The following is a 22,143-nucleotide window of genomic DNA, read 5'->3' on the forward strand; positions in this document are numbered from 1 at the left end:
CCATCAAATCTGGAACATGGACCGACATCAAAAGATGTCTGGTCTGGTGATTTTCCTCAGCAAAGTTGAACACATAAGCTGCTTAACGTCAACATGCTCCTGTGGGAGATCACTCCAAACTAAGAGCTATGAAATCATATAGTAGTTACAGTTTATGTGCGGGTCCAAGAAAAAAAATAAAAATAAAAAAATAAAAAAATTACAATATTATCACCATTTAAATTAAACAGCCTTCATAATGGGAAATGTACTTCTAACTAAATTGAAAATAAAGCACAGGTTTGTTGATGGCCAATAGAGCAAGTGCCATGTAAACATTTATGAGAATCTAGCAACACAAATAATAATTGCAAATGGAAGTATCCATTTCTATTATTGCATCCGTTACTCGTTGTTTTGCTCATCGTTAACAAGAGACGCTTCCTCTCATTGGTCGATGATTTGTTGACGGACGTCGGAAAACAACGGCGGCCGATGAGAAGCATCATATTACGTCCAGCAGATTTCTTCTTTGAGTCTGGGGATTGTAGTTCAGCTTGAGACATTACAGCGTAGAGCCAGCCACAGTATGAACAACAGTTCCCAGAATGCCGCGGTGGTAGTGAAGCTGTCGTGGTTGTGTTTTGCTTTGGCTTTTTTTCTGTTATTGTTTCGAGTTATTGGAGCAACCGAGCCAGAGGAGCAAAGCACGGCCGCATCGTTCGTAGTTGTGTTGTTTTATTGCGGATCGTGAATCTCGCATACACACGACTCGTTCAGGCCGTTTATAGAGAGCTGAGGGCTGCGAAGGTAAGCGAGACATCAAAGAGGAGTGGAGATGATGTGCGCAGATGACTTTTGTAGTTAACAAAGCCCGCATTGTCCCGTCTCATTTGCTCTCGCGTCACCTTAATTAACTGAGTGGACAATAACGATTAACCCGCACAGGCTCACGTCTACCCGCAGTGGATGTGACTGCACACTTGTCTTCTTAAACTTGCATCGATGTGCGTGGCACGCTTTTCTCGACATGTGCTACTGTTGGGCCTCAAGCCTCGTGCTGTGTAATATGATCCCTGTCAGGGCTGCTGTATATTTTCAGTGCTGCTCTATAGTTTTCAGCGACATTTGTAAACTAATTACACAAGAAACATGTCTTCCTTCCAGAGTCTGTGTAGTTTCTTCAAATAGAAAACATCTGTAATTAAGCTGGATTCTTTTATGAAGATAAAAACAAGGGAAAGTCACAGTTAATCCATAATTACACTACATGTGTACTATAACCCCATACTGAGTACACACGTGTGCACTATGCTAAATTCACAAATATTGCTTTCTGTGCACTAGCAATGTGGCTGTGGGATTCCTAAAATGCATGTAAAGTGTCTAAGTGGAATGTGAGTGCATACATGCTAGAGGCCCCAGATACCTGGGGCTGCATGTGCACACGTGACAGTACATTATAGCAAACGTTTTTGGCGAAGACTTAAATAGCCCTGGTGACAAACACGTAACATGTCATGTTGCTCAAAGTCCATGCTGTCAGTGAGGTTTAGTTCTGGTGTCACTTGCTCAAGTGTGCGCTCTGTCAGGATATCTTCTTACCCTGAATAAATATTCACAGACAGCCGGACTGCTCTTGTTTTGTTTGTTCTCTAGTGGTCACCTCTTACCCATTTCACAATTTGCTCTTCTGTCACTTTCTACCTTGGACTTAAATGTTCTAAAAAACGTTGACAACGGAGGCTTGATTTGGGCTTTTTGTTTTCTTGCAGGTGCAAAATATCCTGCCTTTGTTTTGTGTTGCCATGGACAAGGCTTGGCGGGTGGAGTTTAGAAACGTGGGCTGCAGTTACTTCCCTCAGAGCAGAGTCGATTGCCACTATACACTGAGCTCACAGCACAACTGGGCCAGCAATGACTGGATAGGGCTCTTCAAGGTATCGTTAACTTGATAACTGTCACAAAAATCAAATGAATTGAGAGTTTCCAGCTGCAAAATAACAACATGTGTGTGCGCATGTTTTCTTTCTCAGGTGGGATGGTCATCAGTGAAGGACTACCACACGTTTGTTTGGGCTCTGGCCCCTGCTGACTATCACGAGGGAACAGATGTCAACTGCTGTGTGCACTTCCAGGGTACTCATGTCCATGTTTTCCCCAATACTATTTATTTCCCACAGTTATGCATAATATGTAGTACAGCACATAAAACCTTCAGCAGGAGATTGTGGTTTCTGCAAAATGAATTTCTCCATTGTATTCAAAAGGATAATGGCTTACACATTAAGAGAAGACAATCTTAAAAGACCACTTCCACAAACATAAAATGGAAAATATCCTGTGCAGAAGACAAATATGCAGTTTGCTCGGTCTGAAACACAGACAGCCTCTTTCATGGTTTGAATTAATTTCTTTAGTAAGCAGGACGTTGAGTAATGAGGACGACAAAGACAATGGCTCAAAGCCTGGCTCTGCTGAATGCAACTTCTCACTGGAGAATACAGTGTTCACTTTGTCCTGTGTGTCAGGGGCAGCTGATAAGACTGATTCAGTGTGAGGGGCACGTGTGCAGCAGGTGTAGCATTGACCCCAGGCAGAGTGATTTATCGCTAACTTAAGCATACTGTCAATGTCATTCTTCAAGGGAAGAAGAGCAGAGGAAGGAAAGTCTAAAGAAACCAATGATGGTTCCTTATCACCAGCGATGCAGTGATTTAAAAATATGGTTGCCTCTGGTGTGACCTTAGCTGGTGTTGTAAGTTGAAATACAGCTCATAATCTTTGCCATATGTCATTCTTCCTGTCTGGTTTCAATCTCTGCCTTTTACTGTACAGTACGTGTAATGTGTTGTGAAACAGAAATTCCAAGTAAATCATTCTAAACATAAAGCTATGGCCTGTGTGAGATAAGGACAATATTAGGTTAGCTCACTTGATAGGCTGGATGAAGTCACGGAGGGTGGCTGGCTCCTCTTTTGTCCGAGCTAGAGTCGGGAGGTACTCGTAGCATCAGCTCCATCTGTACAAATTAAATACAAACACAAAAATGTGAAGATATGGAAAACGTGTCGTTATAAGACTAAATACACAATCAGTTGCAAGGTTAAGCTAATGGTACAACCAAAATGCAAATATGGTGGTAGAAACATCAGCTAGCAAACTAATTGGAAAATAAAATAAAATAATAAGATGTTTGCTTTGAAGCGTCTGTGTCTGTTTGAGTAAGTAGCTAGAAAAAGCTTATCTTAGCACAAACAGGAAATGCACTTGAGTCTCCAGGCTAACAATTAAGTGCATAGGCTATTCAACGTCCGGAAAAAACAAACAAATACTTTATTTTCCTTCGGGATAAATACCATATCTATTTATCTATTAACTAGCTAGCTAGCCTGCTTGCTTCTCCTTGTTTGTTCACTACGAAGGACACGGAACCACAGACTGTATGGTAATTTATCTTATTTTTCGCCATGAAAATTCAAACGTATTTCAATGAGTCCCCGAATAAAGGGTTGATCTTATCTGAAACATGTAAGAGGTATTCAAATTGGAGAGGATATCCTGTTGTATGCATGAGCAAACAGGAAACAAGCGCACGACGGAATGAGAAAACAAACATTTCTGTGCTTTGATAGCCGCTTCCGAAATACGGGAACACCTGTCGGAGATAACTAATTATCCAAGTCAGGTACAGTCCTCGCTGAATCTAATGCCGCTATTTCAGGTATTCTGTGGTCATTAAAAGAAACATAATGAAACGTGTACTCACTTGAGGAAAGCCTTTGTTCTCGACGATACGCCAGGGTATGGAAAATAAAAATGTTTGTCTGAGGTCAGATTAAAGCAGGATTCGGGCGCATTTTATTCATTTAGATTAAATCCAAGATGGCGCAGTGCGCCATTTTCAAAGCACACCTGTGCTGATTGCATTGCTGCCACTAGTGGTCGGAGGCTGCACTACAACGATAGCTTCACAAAGTTTAATTTGAATTTATTTATTGGACTGCAGGAACTGTTTTCAAGAGAATTGCAGCCAAGTGCTGATTTAAATTAGTAGATGTTCATCAGCATACATCCCGAAAAAATACAATATACATAAAATATGCAAGTAACAATATAAAATACATAAGACATAATCTTAGCATCACCTTATATAGTCGGCCCGCAACACATAATAGTAACAAGTGGTCAAAGTGTTGAAATAATGGAGACACAAAAAGATAGGTGATAATACATAGATAAATATAAGACAAATAGATAAATCAATGGAAGAAAAATTATTTCGAGGACCCTTCCCACCTGGAAGGCACAAGTGCAGCCATAATGAATACCGATATGCTTTCCTTACTGTCAAACCATCTGTGATAGGAGTCATGCAATTATCTGTAAAATACTTTATGTATTATAGAGCTAAATGCAGAGTCTTAAAATGCAAAATAAAAGTGACCCATATTTTAAAATTACCAGAATCTAAAGATTCACAGTTGCCTTGAGTGTTTAGCTCGAGAGGTAGTTATTTAAGACTACAACCGAACTCATTGCACAGTGTCTGAGTTATGCAGAAACACATTGATTCAGATTATGCAGATTGATTTGACTAACATGTTTGCTTTGTTTTCACCACTTTTAAGCCTCCTACCTGCCCAAGCCCAGCCCCCAAGAGTATGAGTTTGTCTACGTCGACGCTAAAGGAGAAGTGTGCTCCCGCAGCTGCAAATTCACTTTCTGTGCACCAAAACCACTTGAGGACCTGGTGACCCTTGAGGAGGAGCCCCATGGAGAGGAGGGGGGCACGGACATGCTGCTGGTGGTACCCAGGGCTGAACTGCTGCAGGTGAGCGCAACAACTAGAGATAAGATACTGAGGGAGAGTGCTCCATGGATACTGCAGTTTAGTGCTGCCACAGCACAGTTATGGTTCTTTAAGTGAGGCTTACCTCCTCCTGTCTCTTGTCAGAGTCGATTGCAGGAATGTCTGCGAGAGCGTGCTGAGCTGTTGCAACTGCAGGAGGTGGCAAAGAAGCAATGGGAGAAAGAGAAAGAAGAGCACAAGAAGGCAAGGCAGGCCGGGGACAGACGCTGCAAAGAGTTGGAAAGTGATATCTTCAGACTCCAGGAAGAGCTGAAGTGGAGTACAGAGAAGATTGAGGAGCTGGAGAAGAAGCAGAAGGTGATGTATGGTGCTTAAGCAAATTCATGCCATCATTTTCATACTTTCCTCTGTACCTGTGTCCTTATGCTCAGACAAAATCCCTGTAAGGAAAAAAAAAACTTCAGTTCAACAGCAAATAAAGGAAATTGTATAATATAAAACTGTATTATCAATCCTAATAAATATTAAATGTGTGTCTGGTCCGTTAGGAGGAACAGATTTTAGGAGAATCACTAGCCCAGGAGAAAACTGCTTTAATGGACGCAAGGGAGGCGAGTGAGGAGCGAATCAGAGAGCTAGAGGAGGACATCATAACCCTGACACAGAGAGCTCTGGAAAGAGAAACCGAGCTGGAGAGGTTTGGCTTTTTTTTTTTTTTTTTAATTCTCCATTTCTTTCTTTTAATTTTACATGGTTCTCAATAGTTTTTCACTATCTGTAATCAAATCTGGGTCTGCAGAATGAAAGAAAGAGCCAAAAGGGCAGGAGCTCTGAGAAAAGAAGACGAGAGCGAGAGAAAGAACCTGCAGGTACAACTCAAAACATACTGCGCAGCATGAAAAACTTGTGTCTGTGTCATTATGTCTTCAGCGTCTCTGTCGCGCCTTTCTCCTAGACCAAACTAGAACAGACTGAAGGTGAGCTCAAAGGTCTGTCCAAGGAGTTCCAGGGCCTGAGGAACTCCCTTGCCCAGAGAGATACCAGCGTCCTGCAGCTCCAAAACACTATCACCACCCTCACTCAGAAACTCACCGTGGCCCACAGGAAAGAGGTGAGAGGTCGTTTCATTCTAAATCACAGTAAAGGGGTTTAAGAGGCTGAAGCAAATCATCCGCCACACCAGATCTGTAACCGAAACACGCGTCCCTGTCTATTTATGGCCAGGCGGAGAATGAGGCATCGCTGAAGGAGATGCGGAGCCTGCGGGAGCGTCTGCATGCGAGTGAGCGTGCCGCTGACGGCTTAAAGAGCGACCTAAGTGCAATGGTGGCCCAGAGGGATCACGGGCAGGCTGAGCTGCATCAGGCTCGTCTGCAGGCCGCCCAGCTCACGCTGCAGCTTGCGGATTCCAGCCTGGCCCTGAGAGAGGGTAGAGCCCACTGGGCCGAGGAGAGGCAGAATCTGCAGCACGCTGTTGAGGTACTGCTGCAAAACATAAAATCAGGACAATTTAGTCACTGCTCGTTTTATTGCACACCGCAGCTGCGAAGTGTCTGTGTCCAACGATGCTGCTGATTGGGGTGAATATAATACATACCACATAGTAGCGTGTTTCTCGCCCGCACAGAAAAGCCACGAGCGTCTGGAGAAAGTCAACACAGACATGCAGAGGATGGAGGAGAGGCTGCAGGAGGAAAGGATGGAGAGAGTGAAGCTGGAGGTGGAGATTGGAAGAGAGAAAGATTGCAACCGAGTGAGAAAATGTTTCCGTTTGTCTAAAGTGGCTCAGGTTCAGTAAGAAAAACACTTTGAAAAAGAAATTGGTCAGGTAATTTTGTGAGATTTAGCCTCTTCGCACGCCAGGAGTCACACTGTGCATGAGATGGCTGTGATATACTGTGTCCTGCTGTGTTGTGATGATGTGTGGTCTGCAGGTTCAGCTGAGTGAAACCCGCAGAGAACTCCAGGAGCTGAAGGCCAGCCTCAGGGTCGCCCAAAAAGAGAAGGAGCAGCTACTTGCAGAGAAGCAGGTCAGAAGCAAACTATTTGCATCTGTGCTAATAAATGTTTATATGTAATCCTTCGAAGGCAAAGACCTTTAGCCCTGTTAATTGTCAGTTTTTGATTTATTTGCTATTTGTACTTTTTCTTCTGCCAAACTTAAGTATTTTTGTTTTTCTGTTATGTTTTTTTTTTATTCAATAATTATTATAACTGTATTAATAATAAACAAATGCTCTGCTGATGTAACAGCGAGTACTCTGGTACTGTGAATGTCCCGGGCGTAGGGAATCTTCTCTCTGTTGTTGTCTTCTTGTTATTGTGCAATATAAATAGTTTATAGTGCAATATAAATCGGAGGATTTCAGGGCAGTCAGTGTTGTTGCTGTTAAAGAGCCTGCAGAGTTTTTGTCGGCTAACCACCATCATATTTGCCAGCTACAGGCAGAGGAGGTAGACAATGTTTTGAAACTCAGCTCTGTTCTAACATTGGTCACCTGGGAGCAGCAGCCGTTCTGTGGCATACGATAAATAAAAACTGAGGTTTAAATGTTTATCAAACGTGATTATTGTATTAATATAATAGCAAATGTTGTATTTGTGTGTAACCTTTTTTTATTTTTTTTTTTTTATGTGGCTTTGGCTTGAAGCCACATGATGAGGGTTATAAGGGCGATGACTGCTCAAGCCACTATCAAAGTCTCACCCCAGGTGTGTGATATGATGCCTTTATTTACCTCAACAGGAGTTGATGGAGTACATCTGTCACCTGGAGCAGAAGATGGGAACCATGGCCAGCGCCAACTGGAGCGCCGCCCCTATTGCCTCTGCAGGTGCGCCGAGCCGCACATCAATCCACCGCATGCCCCGCAGATGTGAACAATAAAAAGTGTTAACTATCATTCAAGAGCAACACTAAATATTGTTCATGGTGGTCTGGGTTGTGGGCGACAAGAGCGGCACTCTGAGGGAAAGTAACCACGTCTTTCTTGCCGATGTTTCTTTGTGGCAGGGCGCCCCGACTGCGTGCTGTCTGACTCCGAGGATGAGAACCCAGAGGCTTTGCAGATCCTCCAAACGCCAAGCCCTCTGGGACACTACAGCCTGTGTGAGCAGGGCCAGCCCGAGTCCTCACTGCTCTCCACGCCTCCTCCCTCCCCCAGGGAGATGGACAGGAGCGCAGTGGTCATCAACCAGCCGGCCCCGCTCTCCTTGCCACACCAGGCCAGCGCTGACACTCAGGCGCACAGCTCGGATTCGGTGAGGCTTCGCTATCCGAGCCATTCGGCGTCGCCACAGCGCAATTATATGCGATACTCAAAATGAGCTATGCCTCTTGCGCTGATAGCGGCGCACACCAGTTAAACATGGGCACGGATCGTTTGATATAGACATTATCTCTCAGAAGCAATTAGCTCGCTAGTCTGCAAGTTATTAGACTGTAATAGCTGCTGGACAGATATGTGCTAAGTGTCTCTGTGTGTGTCTCATTTCCTGGTTGAGGAGGAGGAATCTGATCCGCTTCAGTGTGGAAGGAACAGCTCCGGAGACGAAACAGCACTTTTGTTGCCCGAGCTCACGGATGCTGTTCTCAGGTACAGACTCCCACCACAAACATATTTAAAAAAAATCCAAAGCTTGTTTATATAACAGCTTATTATATTTATCTAATGAGGTTTATGGGAGTCCCACACGTTTAGGCTGGGAGTCACTTGATTAAAGTTTCCAACTTTTCAGGAGTTAAAACTACCTCCACCAAGTGTTTTTGCTTTTTATCCATACAATTTTGACTTTTTACTTAAAGTACAGTAGCAATTTCAGCGTGTGACACTGACTTGTAATAACCGCACGACTACTTTTACTTCAAAGTTCTTCTTCAACCACTTTCTTTCACATTGTTGTTGCATGAACACAAAAGTGTATTTAATGTTGCACATGATATAATAGCCTCATAAAGCGCCCATCTTATAACCTCTAAAAGGAAGAAATAACTACTTGCCGGCAGTCAAATAATGTTGAAAGATGTTCCCCTCGATAAAAGGAGGAAAAAGAATTCCCGAACAAGGGGCGGTGAGACAACAAATCGAGGGCAGGTGAAGATTTTATGTTGAAAAATAATGCAGATTTGCATTACTGACTGCAAATGAAAATTTCTTTGATGCCAAACCACACAGCAGCTATCATCCTGTCATGCTGGCTGGTTTTAAACTCCGGCAATGTGGCGTGTTTTATGAGCACATGACTTGATTTGTGTGTACAGTCGCGCTCGGAAAAGTAATTAGAGAACAAAGCCAGTGTTGAGCGCCGCGGAAGAAAAAGTTTGAAATATTGAAACCCATCACCATAAAGTAATTGGAAGGAGGAAGTAACGCAACCCGTGCTTAAAAAACTGCACCCAAAGTACAAGAGTAAATGTACTCAGTTACTTCTTTGGCCTCTGACAGGAACGGTTTCACTTGTACACGATGAATTCAAAGCCTTCTAATGCACACAGACATACGCAGGCAATTATTTATGGTGACAGGGCGACTGTGGCTGGGAGATGGAAGTTTTGAATATGTGGTCGTAAAAGAAGTTGAGTCAGGGTGAAGTGGGGGAGACTGTTTGAGACAGAGTTGGGGCGTGGGAGGGGCTCGATGGGAGGACAAGGGGACAGACAAGTTGACAGCAAGCTGTAGCAATGATTTACCTGAGGGGTGTACCGCAGTCACGGGCCAATTTTCAGCATCATTAAGGCTCCCGCTCTCCCACTCACCAGTCTAACCTCCTCCTTCAACCAGATTGTGTGTTTTCGACACGCACACACACACTCTCTCTCTCTCTGCTTTGTGTCTTCCTACAGTGATCTGGCTGACAACTCGCTATGGTAATCCAGCCACAGCCGCCACATCACAGAGAGGACTACGCTGGAGTTCGCGCGTTTCCACATTACTTCCACTAACAAGCACATACACAGCTCACTCAGTACACAGATGAAATGTTAATATGCAAATATATCTTGGTATTTCCTTCTCTCTAGACTGTTGCGTTATTGCCCTTGCTGTTTTGCCAGTGGTGGCAGGTCAGTGCCGTGTTTATGACTGACATAAGGCCGGTGCACCGGTTGAGGCGGCGGGGGCTTTTAGGCACGGGCTCTGGCATTTGAGAGTTTGCAGGCTGTAACAGAATGATTTCTGTTGAATCATTGCGATGTTGAGAGCTTTACGACGGATGTTATGTCGTTTTTACGGCGTTTCTGATTAGGAGTCATGACAGGCGGTGTAATTATGATGTTTTGTGCGGACCTGGCTCCACTGGAAATCGCGGCAAAACTCTCTTCCAGCATTAAATTCTCCACAGCAGCTTTGAACACTTTTCATGGCGGCATAAAGCAATGATACGGCGTCATGCTAAATTATATCCCAGTAATGTAGGTCTATGACATCATATTTCTCCTCCATTTGCTCAGAACTAAGATTTGATATGCACTTTCTTGTACGCGTTAGCGGTTGATTGTTGTCATGCAGATGCAGTTAACATGATTTAGCGACGCGGATGCCGTCTGAGACAGACAAGCTTTAAAAACAGTAGCTTATAGAACAGATTGTGCTCTATTAAGATGCAACTTTCTGCTTCGGTAACTTCATATCATCCTTCGTATAAAATGAACGCTCAGAAGCTTCGCGCTATAGATCAGCCGCAGTTTTTATGCGCTAATTAACACAGATTTCATAATTATTTAAATTTACTAGCCGTTCATTTGGATATCTAGCATCAGTCTTTATTATAGAGTTTATATTGTACAGAAATTCACAGTGACGCGAAGTTTGTGCCTAAAACAATGACAGAAAATCATCTTTATAGATCCCGACATCAGCATCATGGTGTTTCCCCTTAGCCCTGTGGCGATGTACTGCCTACTAAAAACTGCTGCCTACCTTTTAATCAATACTGTATGCATTTTTCACAATTTTCTATTTATAATGATTTATGCTGCAATTAAATTTATCTTCAGGTTTACTTTGAAATCCACACAACTCTTTGTGCAATGTGTAACTAGGTTTTCCATGCTTGGCTCAGAGAGTTTGCTAGATACGTGTGATTGATGCTTGATTTTATCTGCTGTATTTGCACCCTATTTTTACTATAGAGGAAGTTTTTAGAAGAAACGTTGGTATACGGATACTTAATATGTCCTTTAATTGTCCTCCTAATCACCGCGTGTGTCGTGCTCACTCATGTTTTCGTCTGTACGCCTCACACCTTTTGCTTTAATGCACTCACCTGGGTTGAGATGTGAGGCTTGAGTCGTGGCGAGATCTTCGGTGCTAACAGAAAGGGAACACGTCGTGTTGCAGAGATGCAAAAAAAGAAATGTGCAAAGATGAAACAGATTTTAATGTTTAAACAGCTTCAGCAGGAGCCGGATTATTGAGGTGACCGCGAAAGGAGTAAGCCTTGCGTCAGTAGAGATGCTGGTGTCACGCCACACATTTGATATATACATTGTAAGTTGGAGGGTTTGCGAGGAGCCTGGTGTTACTTTGCCAGAAGATAGAACACTAAATGTATTCTCCACAGTCCTTGTTTGTTGTTTATGTCTTAAGGAAGTTATTTTTTAATGTTCCACTGAGGGCTCCTGTACGAGCTCACTCCTCGTCAGGCCTCCCGCTGCAATAAAGCTCTCCGGTGGTTACGGTTTGTTTTGAAGTTTTGTGTGTTAAGGTTATCCCACGTGTGCGCCCCCTCTGTATTTTCCTACCATTCATGTAACGGGGTTCGGGGTGGGGTTCTGCATAATAAAACGGTTTATGTATCCATTATCGGATGTAACGTGTCTTTTTCTGGCCAAAGATTACGGCAATATTTTGATCCACGTATGACATTTCACTGGTAATTAACTGTGCCGTTTCCTTTCGCAGAGCCGCGTCGCATGTGTGTTCCCTTTTGGCTCGTTGCCGGTTTCATGTGTGTTTCTCATTCTGAATTCCCTCTCCACTCACCTTTGACTTCCTCTCAGTCCCTGCCAGCCCCTCTCCACTCCCCCCTCAGGTCTGACCTCCTTACCATCTTCATCTCCAGTCCCCCGCTCTCTCTTTTTAAGCTCTCCTCCCGTTCTTCCACCACACTTCCTCCATCTTAAGTCTGGGGTGACGATAGCTAATTATAAAATCAATGATGCCGGGCTGCCTAGTTTACAGCCCCCTCTAAAACCTTAACTGGGAAATCACTGTGGGATTGATGACTCCCTCACTCTTTATCTCTTTTAATTAGAAATGTAAAAGATATGAAGACCCAGAGGCCAGAACACATCTCCTAGTTTTTATGACCCCGACGCCTGCCTTCCCAGGGCTCGCCTCCCCCTTCCCCACCCCCCCACCCCACTCCCACCCTCTACCTGGACTTGTTTATTTCCTCTGCCTCCCTCCTGGCACACCCTCCATTCTCACTCTTGTCACAGATACCTTTACCCGTTTCTTCATCACTTTCCCCATTACCCTTTCTCCAAGATGGCCCGCCTGCCTCTCCGCTCGTACAGGGGGAAGGTGTTAAATTTATGGTCTTTGCACTTGAAAACGTTTCTCACCTTCTCCTCACCTCTCCTCTCCTCTCTCCCCTCGACTGGTCCCCAACCCTCAGTGGAATCACTGCATATGTAACAAATGACGAACGTGTCCTTTTTTTTTGTCTGCTCTGACACAAGCAGCGGGCACAACGCTTTGGTGCTAATTCACATTATGACCCTGCTCCCGACTCCGCGCATCCAGCATGTGACATATACACCTCTCCGTCTTGTATATAGCTTCAGGTGCACGTAGAAGGACCTTTAAGTTTTTTTTTTTTTTTTTATCACATCAAAGCCGGATCACATGCACCTCCAGTCCCCCTTTATCACACTCTGAGCCCAGGCCTTTCCTCCCTAACTGCTGCCAGGAGCACTTGGGTTCACTGAGCTTTATCCTCCCAATCACTCTCCGAAGAGCTGCAGCCTCTGTTGGTCCATTATCTGCGAGTTGGCTGAGACGCCGCTGCAGTTCGCCCTGATGTGCAGCCACCTCCGTCTCTGGGTTGAAATATTCAAATGAATTTCTTTGGTATGCGCACTCATGACCTACTTTTATGGATTCTTTACTATTTTTGTGAATAATTGATGTCCTGTGGCTGTAAGAATATTACAAGGGAGGGCCTTTATTAATTCATAGTACAGTCGTACCTTTAGGTGTCACATTTCCATCCCTTTTATCATTTCCCGTGAATAAGCCTTCCTATCTCCAGTAATTGCTTAATCAAGCATCGCTAACGCGTGAGGGTGAGTATAGAGAAATCCGACCGGGCTCCTTTAAATTCCCTCAAGCAGACCCAAACCCTCCCATGGGTTCCCATGGCAACACCTCGCAGGGTTCAGTATATGAGGCAATTTGATTGTTCCTTGTAAAATACTGTATAATGTATGGGCCTTATTTTAATTCCAGTCTGGCGTTATTGATCTGTCTTTAATGATAGTTAATTAAAGCAATCATATAATTGATAGAACCTCATCTCTGTTTATCACCCTCCTCTGATTCTCTCTCTCTTTGGCTCCCTATTAATAAAATCAAGGTGAGGTATTAGTATCCCGCTGAAAGAAGTGATGTTTACTATCAGTGGCCCCTTTATTAAGAGGATTCCTGCTCGATCAAGAGAAGGGGATCACGTCGGTGACAGTGATGTAGTCAAGATAAGCATTATAACCTTGACTAGCTGTGACCAAGGCATAACTCTTGATTGTTGGCGATGTTTACAAGGGTGATCTGTAAAATGTTTAAGGACATCGCAGGCGCTGCTTGTTTCAAACCAAGTTGAGCTGACAAAAGTGTTGACTTTGAGTTTAACGCTCCAACATCCACTCATATTTCACAGGTCATTACCAATGAGACGGATCCAAGAGACTCTTCTGCAGGCTCAAATATCACATCAGCCCAGTATAATCTGAGGCCACGTTGGACCACTTAATAACTGAGAGCATCATTTTCATTTTCCCTGGCAGACCTCTAATATCTGGAGCAGCAACCAACAATTATTTTCACGATAAGTTAATCCACTTTATTCTGATTAATCTTTTAGTCCATATAACATAAAATTTGCGGGGAAACGTGATCACTGCGTCTTTGCAGAGCTGATGGTGGTGTCTCGGCCTTACGTTCACCGATCAGGCGTAACATTATGACCACCTCCCTAAGAGTCAAAACAGTTGTGACTCATCAGAGAATGGACATGGGCCTTCTGAGGCTTTGGGATGTAGTGAATTTGGAGGCCAGGTCAACACTTTGGGTTGTTTGTCATGTTTTTTTGTTTTTTATTTGTTCCTAAACTGTTTTTTAGTGTGTCTGTGTCAGGTCGCATCCTGCTGGGGATGACTGCTGCCATTAAGGAGTGTGGGGTTGAGGCCTGGTCTGATCTAGGTGGCTGGTTCATGCCTACATGTGTGCCAGGTCCAAAAGTTTTGCAGCAGAATATTGTGTTTTCACCAGATGCTAAACGTTATTCACGTCTCCCGTCATTGGTCCTAATCTTATGCCTGTTTGATGTATGTTGGTGTAATGTGTCTAAAAATTAAGATATATTTATTTTTTATTTGCATTTTCTGTCTTATTTCTTTTGTGGTTTTGTTTAAACATATTATAGGTGTCATAAACCTCTCTAAAATTCACCAATTAAACCGTAGCCAGCATATTTCCTTCTTAACTTTTAGATCACTGTCAGGACATAACTACAGTAAAGTACAATTCTGAGATGATTTTTATTTTATTTTTTGAACGCTACCACCTGCACTGCTCTAACTGCAGAGTGAAGAAATCTTAGGAGCAGACCTTTATCTGATGTCCTTGTTCAGCAGGAGGCTGTGATTTATTAGCCTCTGCACCCACAGCTCTCCGGGATCCAAATCACTCCTGTGCAGAGAACACTGCTGCATGAAGCTCGGCCTGCAGTGACGGTGCAAGAGCTCCCTCTACTGCTGAATCCTGGTAATGAACTATGACAGTCAAGTCAAAGGTGTTCCAATATCTTCTGTTTGTGTGGAGTGACATTTATGTAGAGTATGAGACTTTTTTTTTGCATGATAATAAAATGCAATAACAAGTCAAACAATCTCACAAAAGTTAAGTTTATTGTGCCTCTTACTGTTTATATGGCTTTTCTTTGTATGACAAGAGTTGACATAAACAGAGGATAGACAACACCTTGGCCATGTTGAAAAAAAACAAACAAAAAAACAAACAGGAAACGTAAGACAACATAATCTCAATGTTCTGCCTGCATTACCATCACTAACATCATGACAGCCCAGCAGGGAGAGAAAAGATGAGGTCATCACACCATAGAGTATTTGTGTGATAGCACCATGCCAAGGACGTCCACCCAATGACTCGAAAACACATTCGCACGCGCACACACGCCCACAAACACACGACAAAAAAAAAAAATAAAAAATGAGGAGACCTGCCCGCGTTCAGGAGATGGGACCTCTCGCTGCTACAGAAAGAATGTTCTTATTGCTTCAAAGAGAGACAGAGTAAAAAAAAAAAAACCTCTATACTGTATGTCAGCCTTTCCCAGCTGCTCGCCCACTGTGACGTTTTGGCAATAAAGAAATGATACATGAGAACACATAATCCTCCGCTCCTCTTCAGAAAGAAGTGAGAATACACACAAGAGGACATGATGATATAATGGCTTTTGGGATGAGAAGGCCGTTTGCTGCATGGATGCCAGCGTGAACACAGGCAGGACGATGAAGATGATAGCCCCCCCTCCCCACACACACACACACACACACACACATACACACAACTTTAAAGAGTCAGACTGGCATCCATGCTGTTTTTCAGACTTGTCACCTTCTATGTACACACAGGGGGGAGAGGTTGAGAATCCACACGTAGTCAAGAATACACACATAAATATTGCCTGTTTCTAGCGTGCCTGAAAGCAGCTAGGGTTTGGTCCTTACTGAAAAGCCCTGAGTCTGATTCCAAAACGTCTTCCATAAGGATTCCTGCTTTCGGCTTGCATATGCCTTTATTCATTGTGTCGATGCATATGATGCTACTATGTGTGGTTGTTTTTCGTCTGAATGCGCGTGTTCATCTACTGACATCATCGGGCAGTGCTCCAAGGTTGATTGTATTCAATAGGTCGATGCTGTCATCAGTTGTGTGTTAGATAAATGCTCACACATGGCGGCTCTACCTCCTAACGGGTGAGATGTGCCTCATTTGAACGGGGGGAGGTTGGGTGGGGGGGGGGGGGGGGGGTCACGCAAGTGCTACATATACAGTCGAGTCTGAACCCCTAGGGATGGGATTTGACTTTATTGATCGTTATTGACTGTTCTCATCGGCCTGATAAGAATAATCGCCGACTCAATCCGAATATTTGTTTGGATAAAAAGAATGTAGAAACTTGGAGGAAAACATTCTCAACGGATTGGAGGGTTTGGAAGCGGCTCTCGACTCCTGTCCCTGGTCGGCACATCTGCTGCCACCGAGCGTGGAGTGAAAGGAGTTTGTTGCAAGCGTTTGTATCCACTGCGCGTGAGACTGAAGGTGTGTTTTCTTTTTAGTGCATGAGTGAGTGAGTGAGTGAGTGAGCACTCAGCTGGATTGTTGCTGGAGTCCCTGCCAGCAGTCTAACTCATGCTCCAAAGATGACTTTTCCTAACTTTGGCACAAAGATGCACTTACTTTCTGCAATGACAGCATAGGTCGGCTGTAACAGCTGTAAAAGAGAATAATGCCAATTCCCTGATAACAGAAACGGATTAAGTCACTGCAACATAACAATAGTCCTCTGGGTTGATTATCATTGACATCCGCGGTGAGCCAAAGTGCTCAAAGAAGCCCAAGCTAAGCATCTGTAGCTGATAAGGAAGACCCAGCCAGTACTGATTACCCTTCTTTCCCTCTGAATTTCTTCTCAGGAAAGCTCTTCAAAGAAACAAAAAACTTGTCTAAAGAATTCATATATAAAACCAGAATAACAAATAAAAGACAAATATAATGGTATACAGATATGTATTGACGTATTCATAAACTGAAAAAAAGAGAAAAAAAAATATTCAAAAGCAGTAACAACAAAAACAAAAGATTAGCATACTCAATTTGGTTTTGCCCTGTACTCTTGTTTCCTTTTGAGAAATGCACTTGTTGTAATCCATCAGAATCAACTGCTCAGTTCTGGAGTCTGGTTTGGCCATTCCCCTGTTCAGATATAAACAACAATAGTGGGAAATAAAAGAAGAAACATTTAGCTTTCTCAAAGAGGTTAGGTTCTTTTTGTCACGTTAACTTCCCTCGTGGCTACGCCAGGAGTTCATACGGTTTACAGTTGTCTCCTCCTTTGCTTTTCTGCAGTTCTCTTGTCATGGACCAGGTGGCCTGAGTTAGAAGTGTCTGTACACTTAAGGCTCTGCTGTGCTCCGCTGAGGAGGACACAATGATGTGCAGTAAAAAAGAGAGAAGGAGGGGGAGGAAGGCCAGCATTTTTGAGGTGGGAAAGTGAGTGAGGTTGTGCTGTTTGTTTATGTGTGTGTCTGTGTGTGTGTGTGAGAAGAACCTCTGTGTGCATGAGTGTGTCGATGCGCCAAATGCTCTGTTCACTGCGCCCTCCCGACGAGGCCTTTCCTCGACCCATCTATATTATCCAAAACCCCCCAGGGCTCCCCGTCACTGTCCGAGCCCCTGTCTCGCTCATCGTCCCCCGCCTCTTCGTCGTCGTCCTCGTCCTCCTCTTCTGGCGACGGCTCGCTGCCGTTCTCCGTGGCCCAGGTGTCGTCCTCGTCCTCGGCCTCCTGCTTCAGGACGAGCGCCGGAGGTGGCGGCGGCGGCGGCGGCGGGGGAGGCGGCGGACTGTCGTTGGAATCTGTTTGGTCGTCGAAGGCCTCTGGGTTCTCAAGCATCTCCCTGATCAAAGGCGGCATTGGCCCCGGGATCTCCATCTTCAGGGTGATAGCCCTCTCTGCACCTGGGAACAGGAAGAAAGGTGTTAGTGACCGGAAAGACGGCTGCAGTGGTGAAAGAGTGGCACGGCAAAAGGCCGAGGGTAGTGGATTTATTCCCACAATTTACTCTCTACAAACATACCTTTTGTGCTGATGCCCCTGAGGTCGGTGATCTTCATCAGCATGCGGGGGAACATGTGAGGTTTGTTGGGTCGGCGGCGGCGAGCATAGATCTTCAGAGCCTCAAGTAGAGGCTCTTGAAGTTTATCCACCTTCTGGGGCTCTTCTAGATCCATGCGGTCTGATGAGGAATGCAGGCAACACATTATAGCTTTCTTTTTTTTTCTTTTTTTTTTACTGAGAAAAAATATTATTGTTTGAAAATGTCTCTGCACTAAATACTTTTTCTTTTTCTTTTTTTCTTTTGCTTTGTACTACTAGCTCTGCCGAGGCAGTGTCATAACCGCGTAAAACCAGATTTACTAAAAAGCCACTTCCTCTTTCCAAAGTGATTGAATCAGTGTACGAGTGCGCTGCAGTACCTCCGCAGATGAGGCAGATGGCACTGAGGAGGCCAGTTTCTGTGTCGTCCATCTCCAGGGGTAGAAGCTGGCCCGCGAAGGCAAAAACCAGGTCCGTGAGCGGCCCGAAGCCTGCGTTGTGCATCTGAGTCCGGTTCAGAGTCAGGCCGTCTGAGAAGGTCATAGTGTCCTGTTCTGGAGTGTAGCGTGTGCAGATTCTCAGCATCTAAAGATGAGAAAAAGGGTGTAAAGCATTAGAAACACTGAGGAAAATGTAATGTGAAGCATCAAAAATATCTGCAGTGCAGTTAAACAGAGAGATATCAGCTAAGGTGTCATAAACAATAGAGTAATAAACTTTCCTGCATTACCACCTTTAACCACCAGATGCCAGTATAACCTAAAGTCAGCATAAGCATTTTTGGTCTGTTAATTTACTTTCAGAAGTGAGTGAGGAGGACAGAGGGGTAAGGCAAAAACTGTGGCCTCTCACCAGTATGTCCAGGCAGGCTGACTTGAGCAGAGTGATTTGGTCAGCGATGGTGAGGGTGGTGAAACCCGGAAGCCGCTTGGCAAATTCCACAATCTTGATGATACATTTGGTGGAGAGCTCACTGAACTTGTCCCACAGACCCAGATCGAGCTGGACACGGTGGTCTGAGCTGGAGTTCTGAACGCACACAAAGACACACACATTTTATCGCGTTTGCACCGAGGGCGAGTGCGTCCGAGCCTCACAACACATTTACATTTTACATCAATCAAAAGGATAAAAAAAAAAAAAAAAAATCCATTTACATGTTGCATCAATCATTCAGAGGCCACACAGATGGCTTAATGGGGAACTGAATTAGTTAAGCCACCACTATGTTGAGAAAGCTATGGTGAATTTACGCCTTTGCATGCAATCTGGGAGCCCTCTGTGACGGTGGCAGCTCGGGGAGCGTTGCCACACATGGCAGAGGGCGGGCAGCGGTTTTGCGACGTGGGCTCGCGCGTGCAACTTACGGTGGTGTATTTTCCAAGTTGGCAAAGAGACGGGAAGGTTTCTTGGTGAGCCTTGCTGACTTTATTGACCAACTCCTCTAGCTCCCCGCTTAGCTCATAGCTCTCGGGAAGCACCACCTCCTCCTTCACATCCTTCTTTTTCTTGTTTCTGTCGTTGCGCACCGCTACAGCGGGAAGAAAAGAAAAAGATCCGCCGTTAGGAGAGAGATCTGCTGACATTTTGTACTAAATCCTATCTTTGTTCACTTTCAGAGGTGCGTGTTTAGCCTCTAACACCACTCCCAAGGACACGTTGCTCACTAGCGGTAACCAGATCTCAGCAGCAACATAGGCCCGCTCTTAACAGCATTAACATATTTCCTTTAGTAAGGCACGGACACGGGCTATCTCCTCCTTATCACCCGTTCACTTCCTTGTCGATCTCTCTATCCACTTGACCGGCGCACATGGGCCAGTCCACTCTCTCCCTGGCTGCCTCCTCTCCCTCCTCCTCCTCCTCCTCCTCCTCCTCCCATACTTTCCTTCCTCTCAGGATATCCAGTAATAGCAGAGGCACAATGTGATCCCGGTCTTAACACACATCCCACACAAACATTACACCCACATGCATGTCCCACGGGCTCTGTGAAGGGCAAGGAACTGCCACTTACACACGCAGCCGTCCACGCACAAGGTCGAATTGAGGAGGGCAGCAAACGTGGGCCTCTCATTCCGCAAACAGCATGAATCCTGCCACCATTATCTGTGTCAAAACTACAAATTTGGTTTTCTTCTCGGGCCGCCTTTATGAATGAAAGCAGTGTTCTGAGCTGGCCAGAGGGGAGAGAATTTGTGGTGGAACAGGAAGTCGGATTCATTTTGCAAAGTGATTAGTCATATGATTGGTACACTGGCCAGCCTCGCCCTGATCACCACCCCTGGTAGGCTCATCATCTGCTTCTGCCTTTCTGCTGCACAGAGTCTGTGAGTGTACATTAATAGAGGAATAAGTGAACCTAGAATCTTCAGCACATGACATTTTTTTTTTTTTTTAGAAGTGGGCCTCTCTATGTTTCGGTCCTCACCTTCCTTTGACATGCCCACCTCAAGGCACTTCTGCAGCCTGCAGTACTGGCAGCGGTTGCGTGTGACCTTGTTAATCTGACAGTTCTTGTCTCGGTGGCAGGTGTACACCATGTTCTTCTGGATACTGCGACGGAAGAAACCCTGGAGCATCAGGAAGCAAGAGACAAAAGGGGAGAGGGCAGGAAAGAGAGAGAATGTAATATGGTTATCAAATAAAGGATGTGACATTTAACCGTTTCAATTTCATACCGCCGCCCTTTGCTAATCCCTCCCGTTCTGAGTCGAATCAAAAATAGAAAATCTAATTTTCTATTTCAGTTGTTCGCTTTCTCTGCTTTTGTTCGCGTTGACTCAGTTTTCACAGTAACCCACATTACTTGGCCGCGCTGCAGATCTCCTGCAAGGCTTCTTAACTCGACAGAAAGCTAACTGATGATTCTTGCAATCCAGCATTTTAATGGATGTATGTAATACATCCAGACAAAGCAGATCTTAAATAGCTCTGGCAGGTTCTTCTCACCTTGCAGCCCTCACAGGAGCTGACCCCATAGTGGTACCCTGAGGACTTGTCCTGGCACACAAAGCAGGGCTTGTAGACACGAGGTGGGGGAGGCGGAGATGGAGAACTGGGTACCATCTCCTCTGAGCTGGTGCTCTGAGTCTCCACCGCTGTGGACAAAGGAGAAAAAAAAGTCAGCAGAGCACATGAGTACATTGTTTGTCACTTATGACTGTCCTACAGCCATTGTTCAGTCAACAAATGCCACATGTGCACTTGTCAATACATGTAACAGATGGGAAGGGTCGAGTGTGTTTAACTGGATTCTGACATGATGTGACAGCTGACAACAGCTCTTTTCCCTTTTCCATTTGCTTCGCAAGGCCAACAAGTGATAGCGCGCCGGTAAACATGCCCGGAGGTGGACGGAGATACATTATCACATTCTAGCTAGCGCTGACCTACAGGAAACAGTCTTGATTTCCTGGCACCGATGTTCTTCTGGGGATATTTTTTTTTTTTTGTTCGTGTGAAACAGGAGAAGAGCGACTGCCTGACAGCAGACGCGAAACTATTTTTACAACGGTAAGCAAGAGTGCCACTGACTGACAAGTTGTGAGATAAGGATAGGTAGCAGAGTGAGCTTCTGAAACCAAGAGTCGAGGCTCGCTCTTCCTCATTCCACACGCCGACAACAGCTCATGCGGACCTCTCGCACGCACAAGAGTAGGCACATGACAGACACACAGGCATGCAGGGCTGGTGTATAGCTCTGCTTCGCCTGTTCAAAGTGGATCACAGGGGTGACGTCAGCACATCCCCGAGCCACGCCATGGTACATTAAACTTCATTATATACCAAAGTGGACCCCATATAGGCTCTCTTGGACGTGTGCGCTGTGCGGATTCCAAAGTTCCCCCGAGAAACATAAGCCGCTGCACACGTATAGGACCAGACCCTCACCACACATGCTGGCCTGCACAGACTCACCAACACATATGTGCCCCGCAGCCACACACACTCACACAAACACTTTCACCCTTGGTCACCCTCTAACTTTCAACCCCCAACCCTGCATCCCAACACCCCCTGACACACAAACCCTATTTTTCTCTTGTTTCCTGGCCCTAAATTCCTCAGTGCAGCCCTGCCAGGTTTTAACAGAGGCCTAGGCTCGTAAGGCGGCCTATAAAGGCGGTCCCATGGCTGGACAGGAGGCCCCAGCCCGGCTGGCCTGCACTTTATTGGGACTCGGTCACCTTGGGCAGCTATTCACACCACCAGCTGTAGCTCCCAG

General features: G+C 44.9%; 2 protein-coding genes and 1 long non-coding RNA gene across 6 annotated transcripts in view; 1 reads left to right on the forward strand and 2 right to left on the reverse strand.

The window, feature by feature from the left end:
- LOC125004946 overlaps positions 1-4,029 on the reverse strand; it is a 51,530-nt gene extending 47,501 nt beyond the window's left edge. Inside the window, exons 1-2 of the long non-coding RNA XR_007112397.1 lie at positions 3,749-4,029; positions 2,915-3,001 (exon numbers count right to left, since the gene is read on the reverse strand). This is a non-coding gene — a long non-coding RNA (uncharacterized LOC125004946). The remainder of the gene's footprint in view (positions 1-2,914; positions 3,002-3,748) is intronic.
- Positions 590-11,595, forward strand: calcoco1a (calcium binding and coiled-coil domain 1a). The gene is made up of 15 exons (XM_047579703.1): positions 590-789; positions 1,755-1,919; positions 2,016-2,118; positions 4,611-4,813; positions 4,937-5,149; positions 5,341-5,489; positions 5,592-5,661; positions 5,748-5,903; positions 6,017-6,271; positions 6,420-6,545; positions 6,727-6,822; positions 7,539-7,626; positions 7,806-8,053; positions 8,297-8,388; positions 9,636-11,595. Exons 2-15 carry the CDS (start codon positions 1,788-1,790, stop codon positions 9,661-9,663), a joined length of 1,959 nt encoding a protein of 652 aa, XP_047435659.1. The 5' UTR covers positions 590-789; positions 1,755-1,787; the 3' UTR covers positions 9,664-11,595.
- A 3,304-nt stretch (positions 11,596-14,899) lies between these two features.
- Positions 14,900-22,143, reverse strand: part of rarga (retinoic acid receptor gamma a) — a 42,106-nt gene continuing 34,862 nt past the window's right edge. For all 4 annotated transcript variants that reach the window (XM_047567696.1, XM_047567712.1, XM_047567702.1 and 1 more), the window contains 7 exons: positions 20,868-21,016; positions 20,347-20,488; positions 19,283-19,446; positions 18,768-18,944; positions 18,296-18,500; positions 17,896-18,054; positions 14,900-17,776 (listed from right to left, as the gene is read on the reverse strand). In XM_047567696.1, the coding sequence (XP_047423652.1) occupies positions 17,409-17,776; positions 17,896-18,054; positions 18,296-18,500; positions 18,768-18,944; positions 19,283-19,446; positions 20,347-20,488; positions 20,868-21,016 (1,364 nt within the window). In that variant the 3' untranslated portion in view covers positions 14,900-17,408. The remainder of the gene's footprint in view (positions 17,777-17,895; positions 18,055-18,295; positions 18,501-18,767; positions 18,945-19,282; positions 19,447-20,346; positions 20,489-20,867; positions 21,017-22,143) is intronic.

This window comes from Mugil cephalus, chromosome 1 (genome assembly GCF_022458985.1).
Source record: "Mugil cephalus isolate CIBA_MC_2020 chromosome 1, CIBA_Mcephalus_1.1, whole genome shotgun sequence".
NCBI lineage: Eukaryota > Metazoa > Chordata > Actinopteri > Mugiliformes > Mugilidae > Mugil > Mugil cephalus.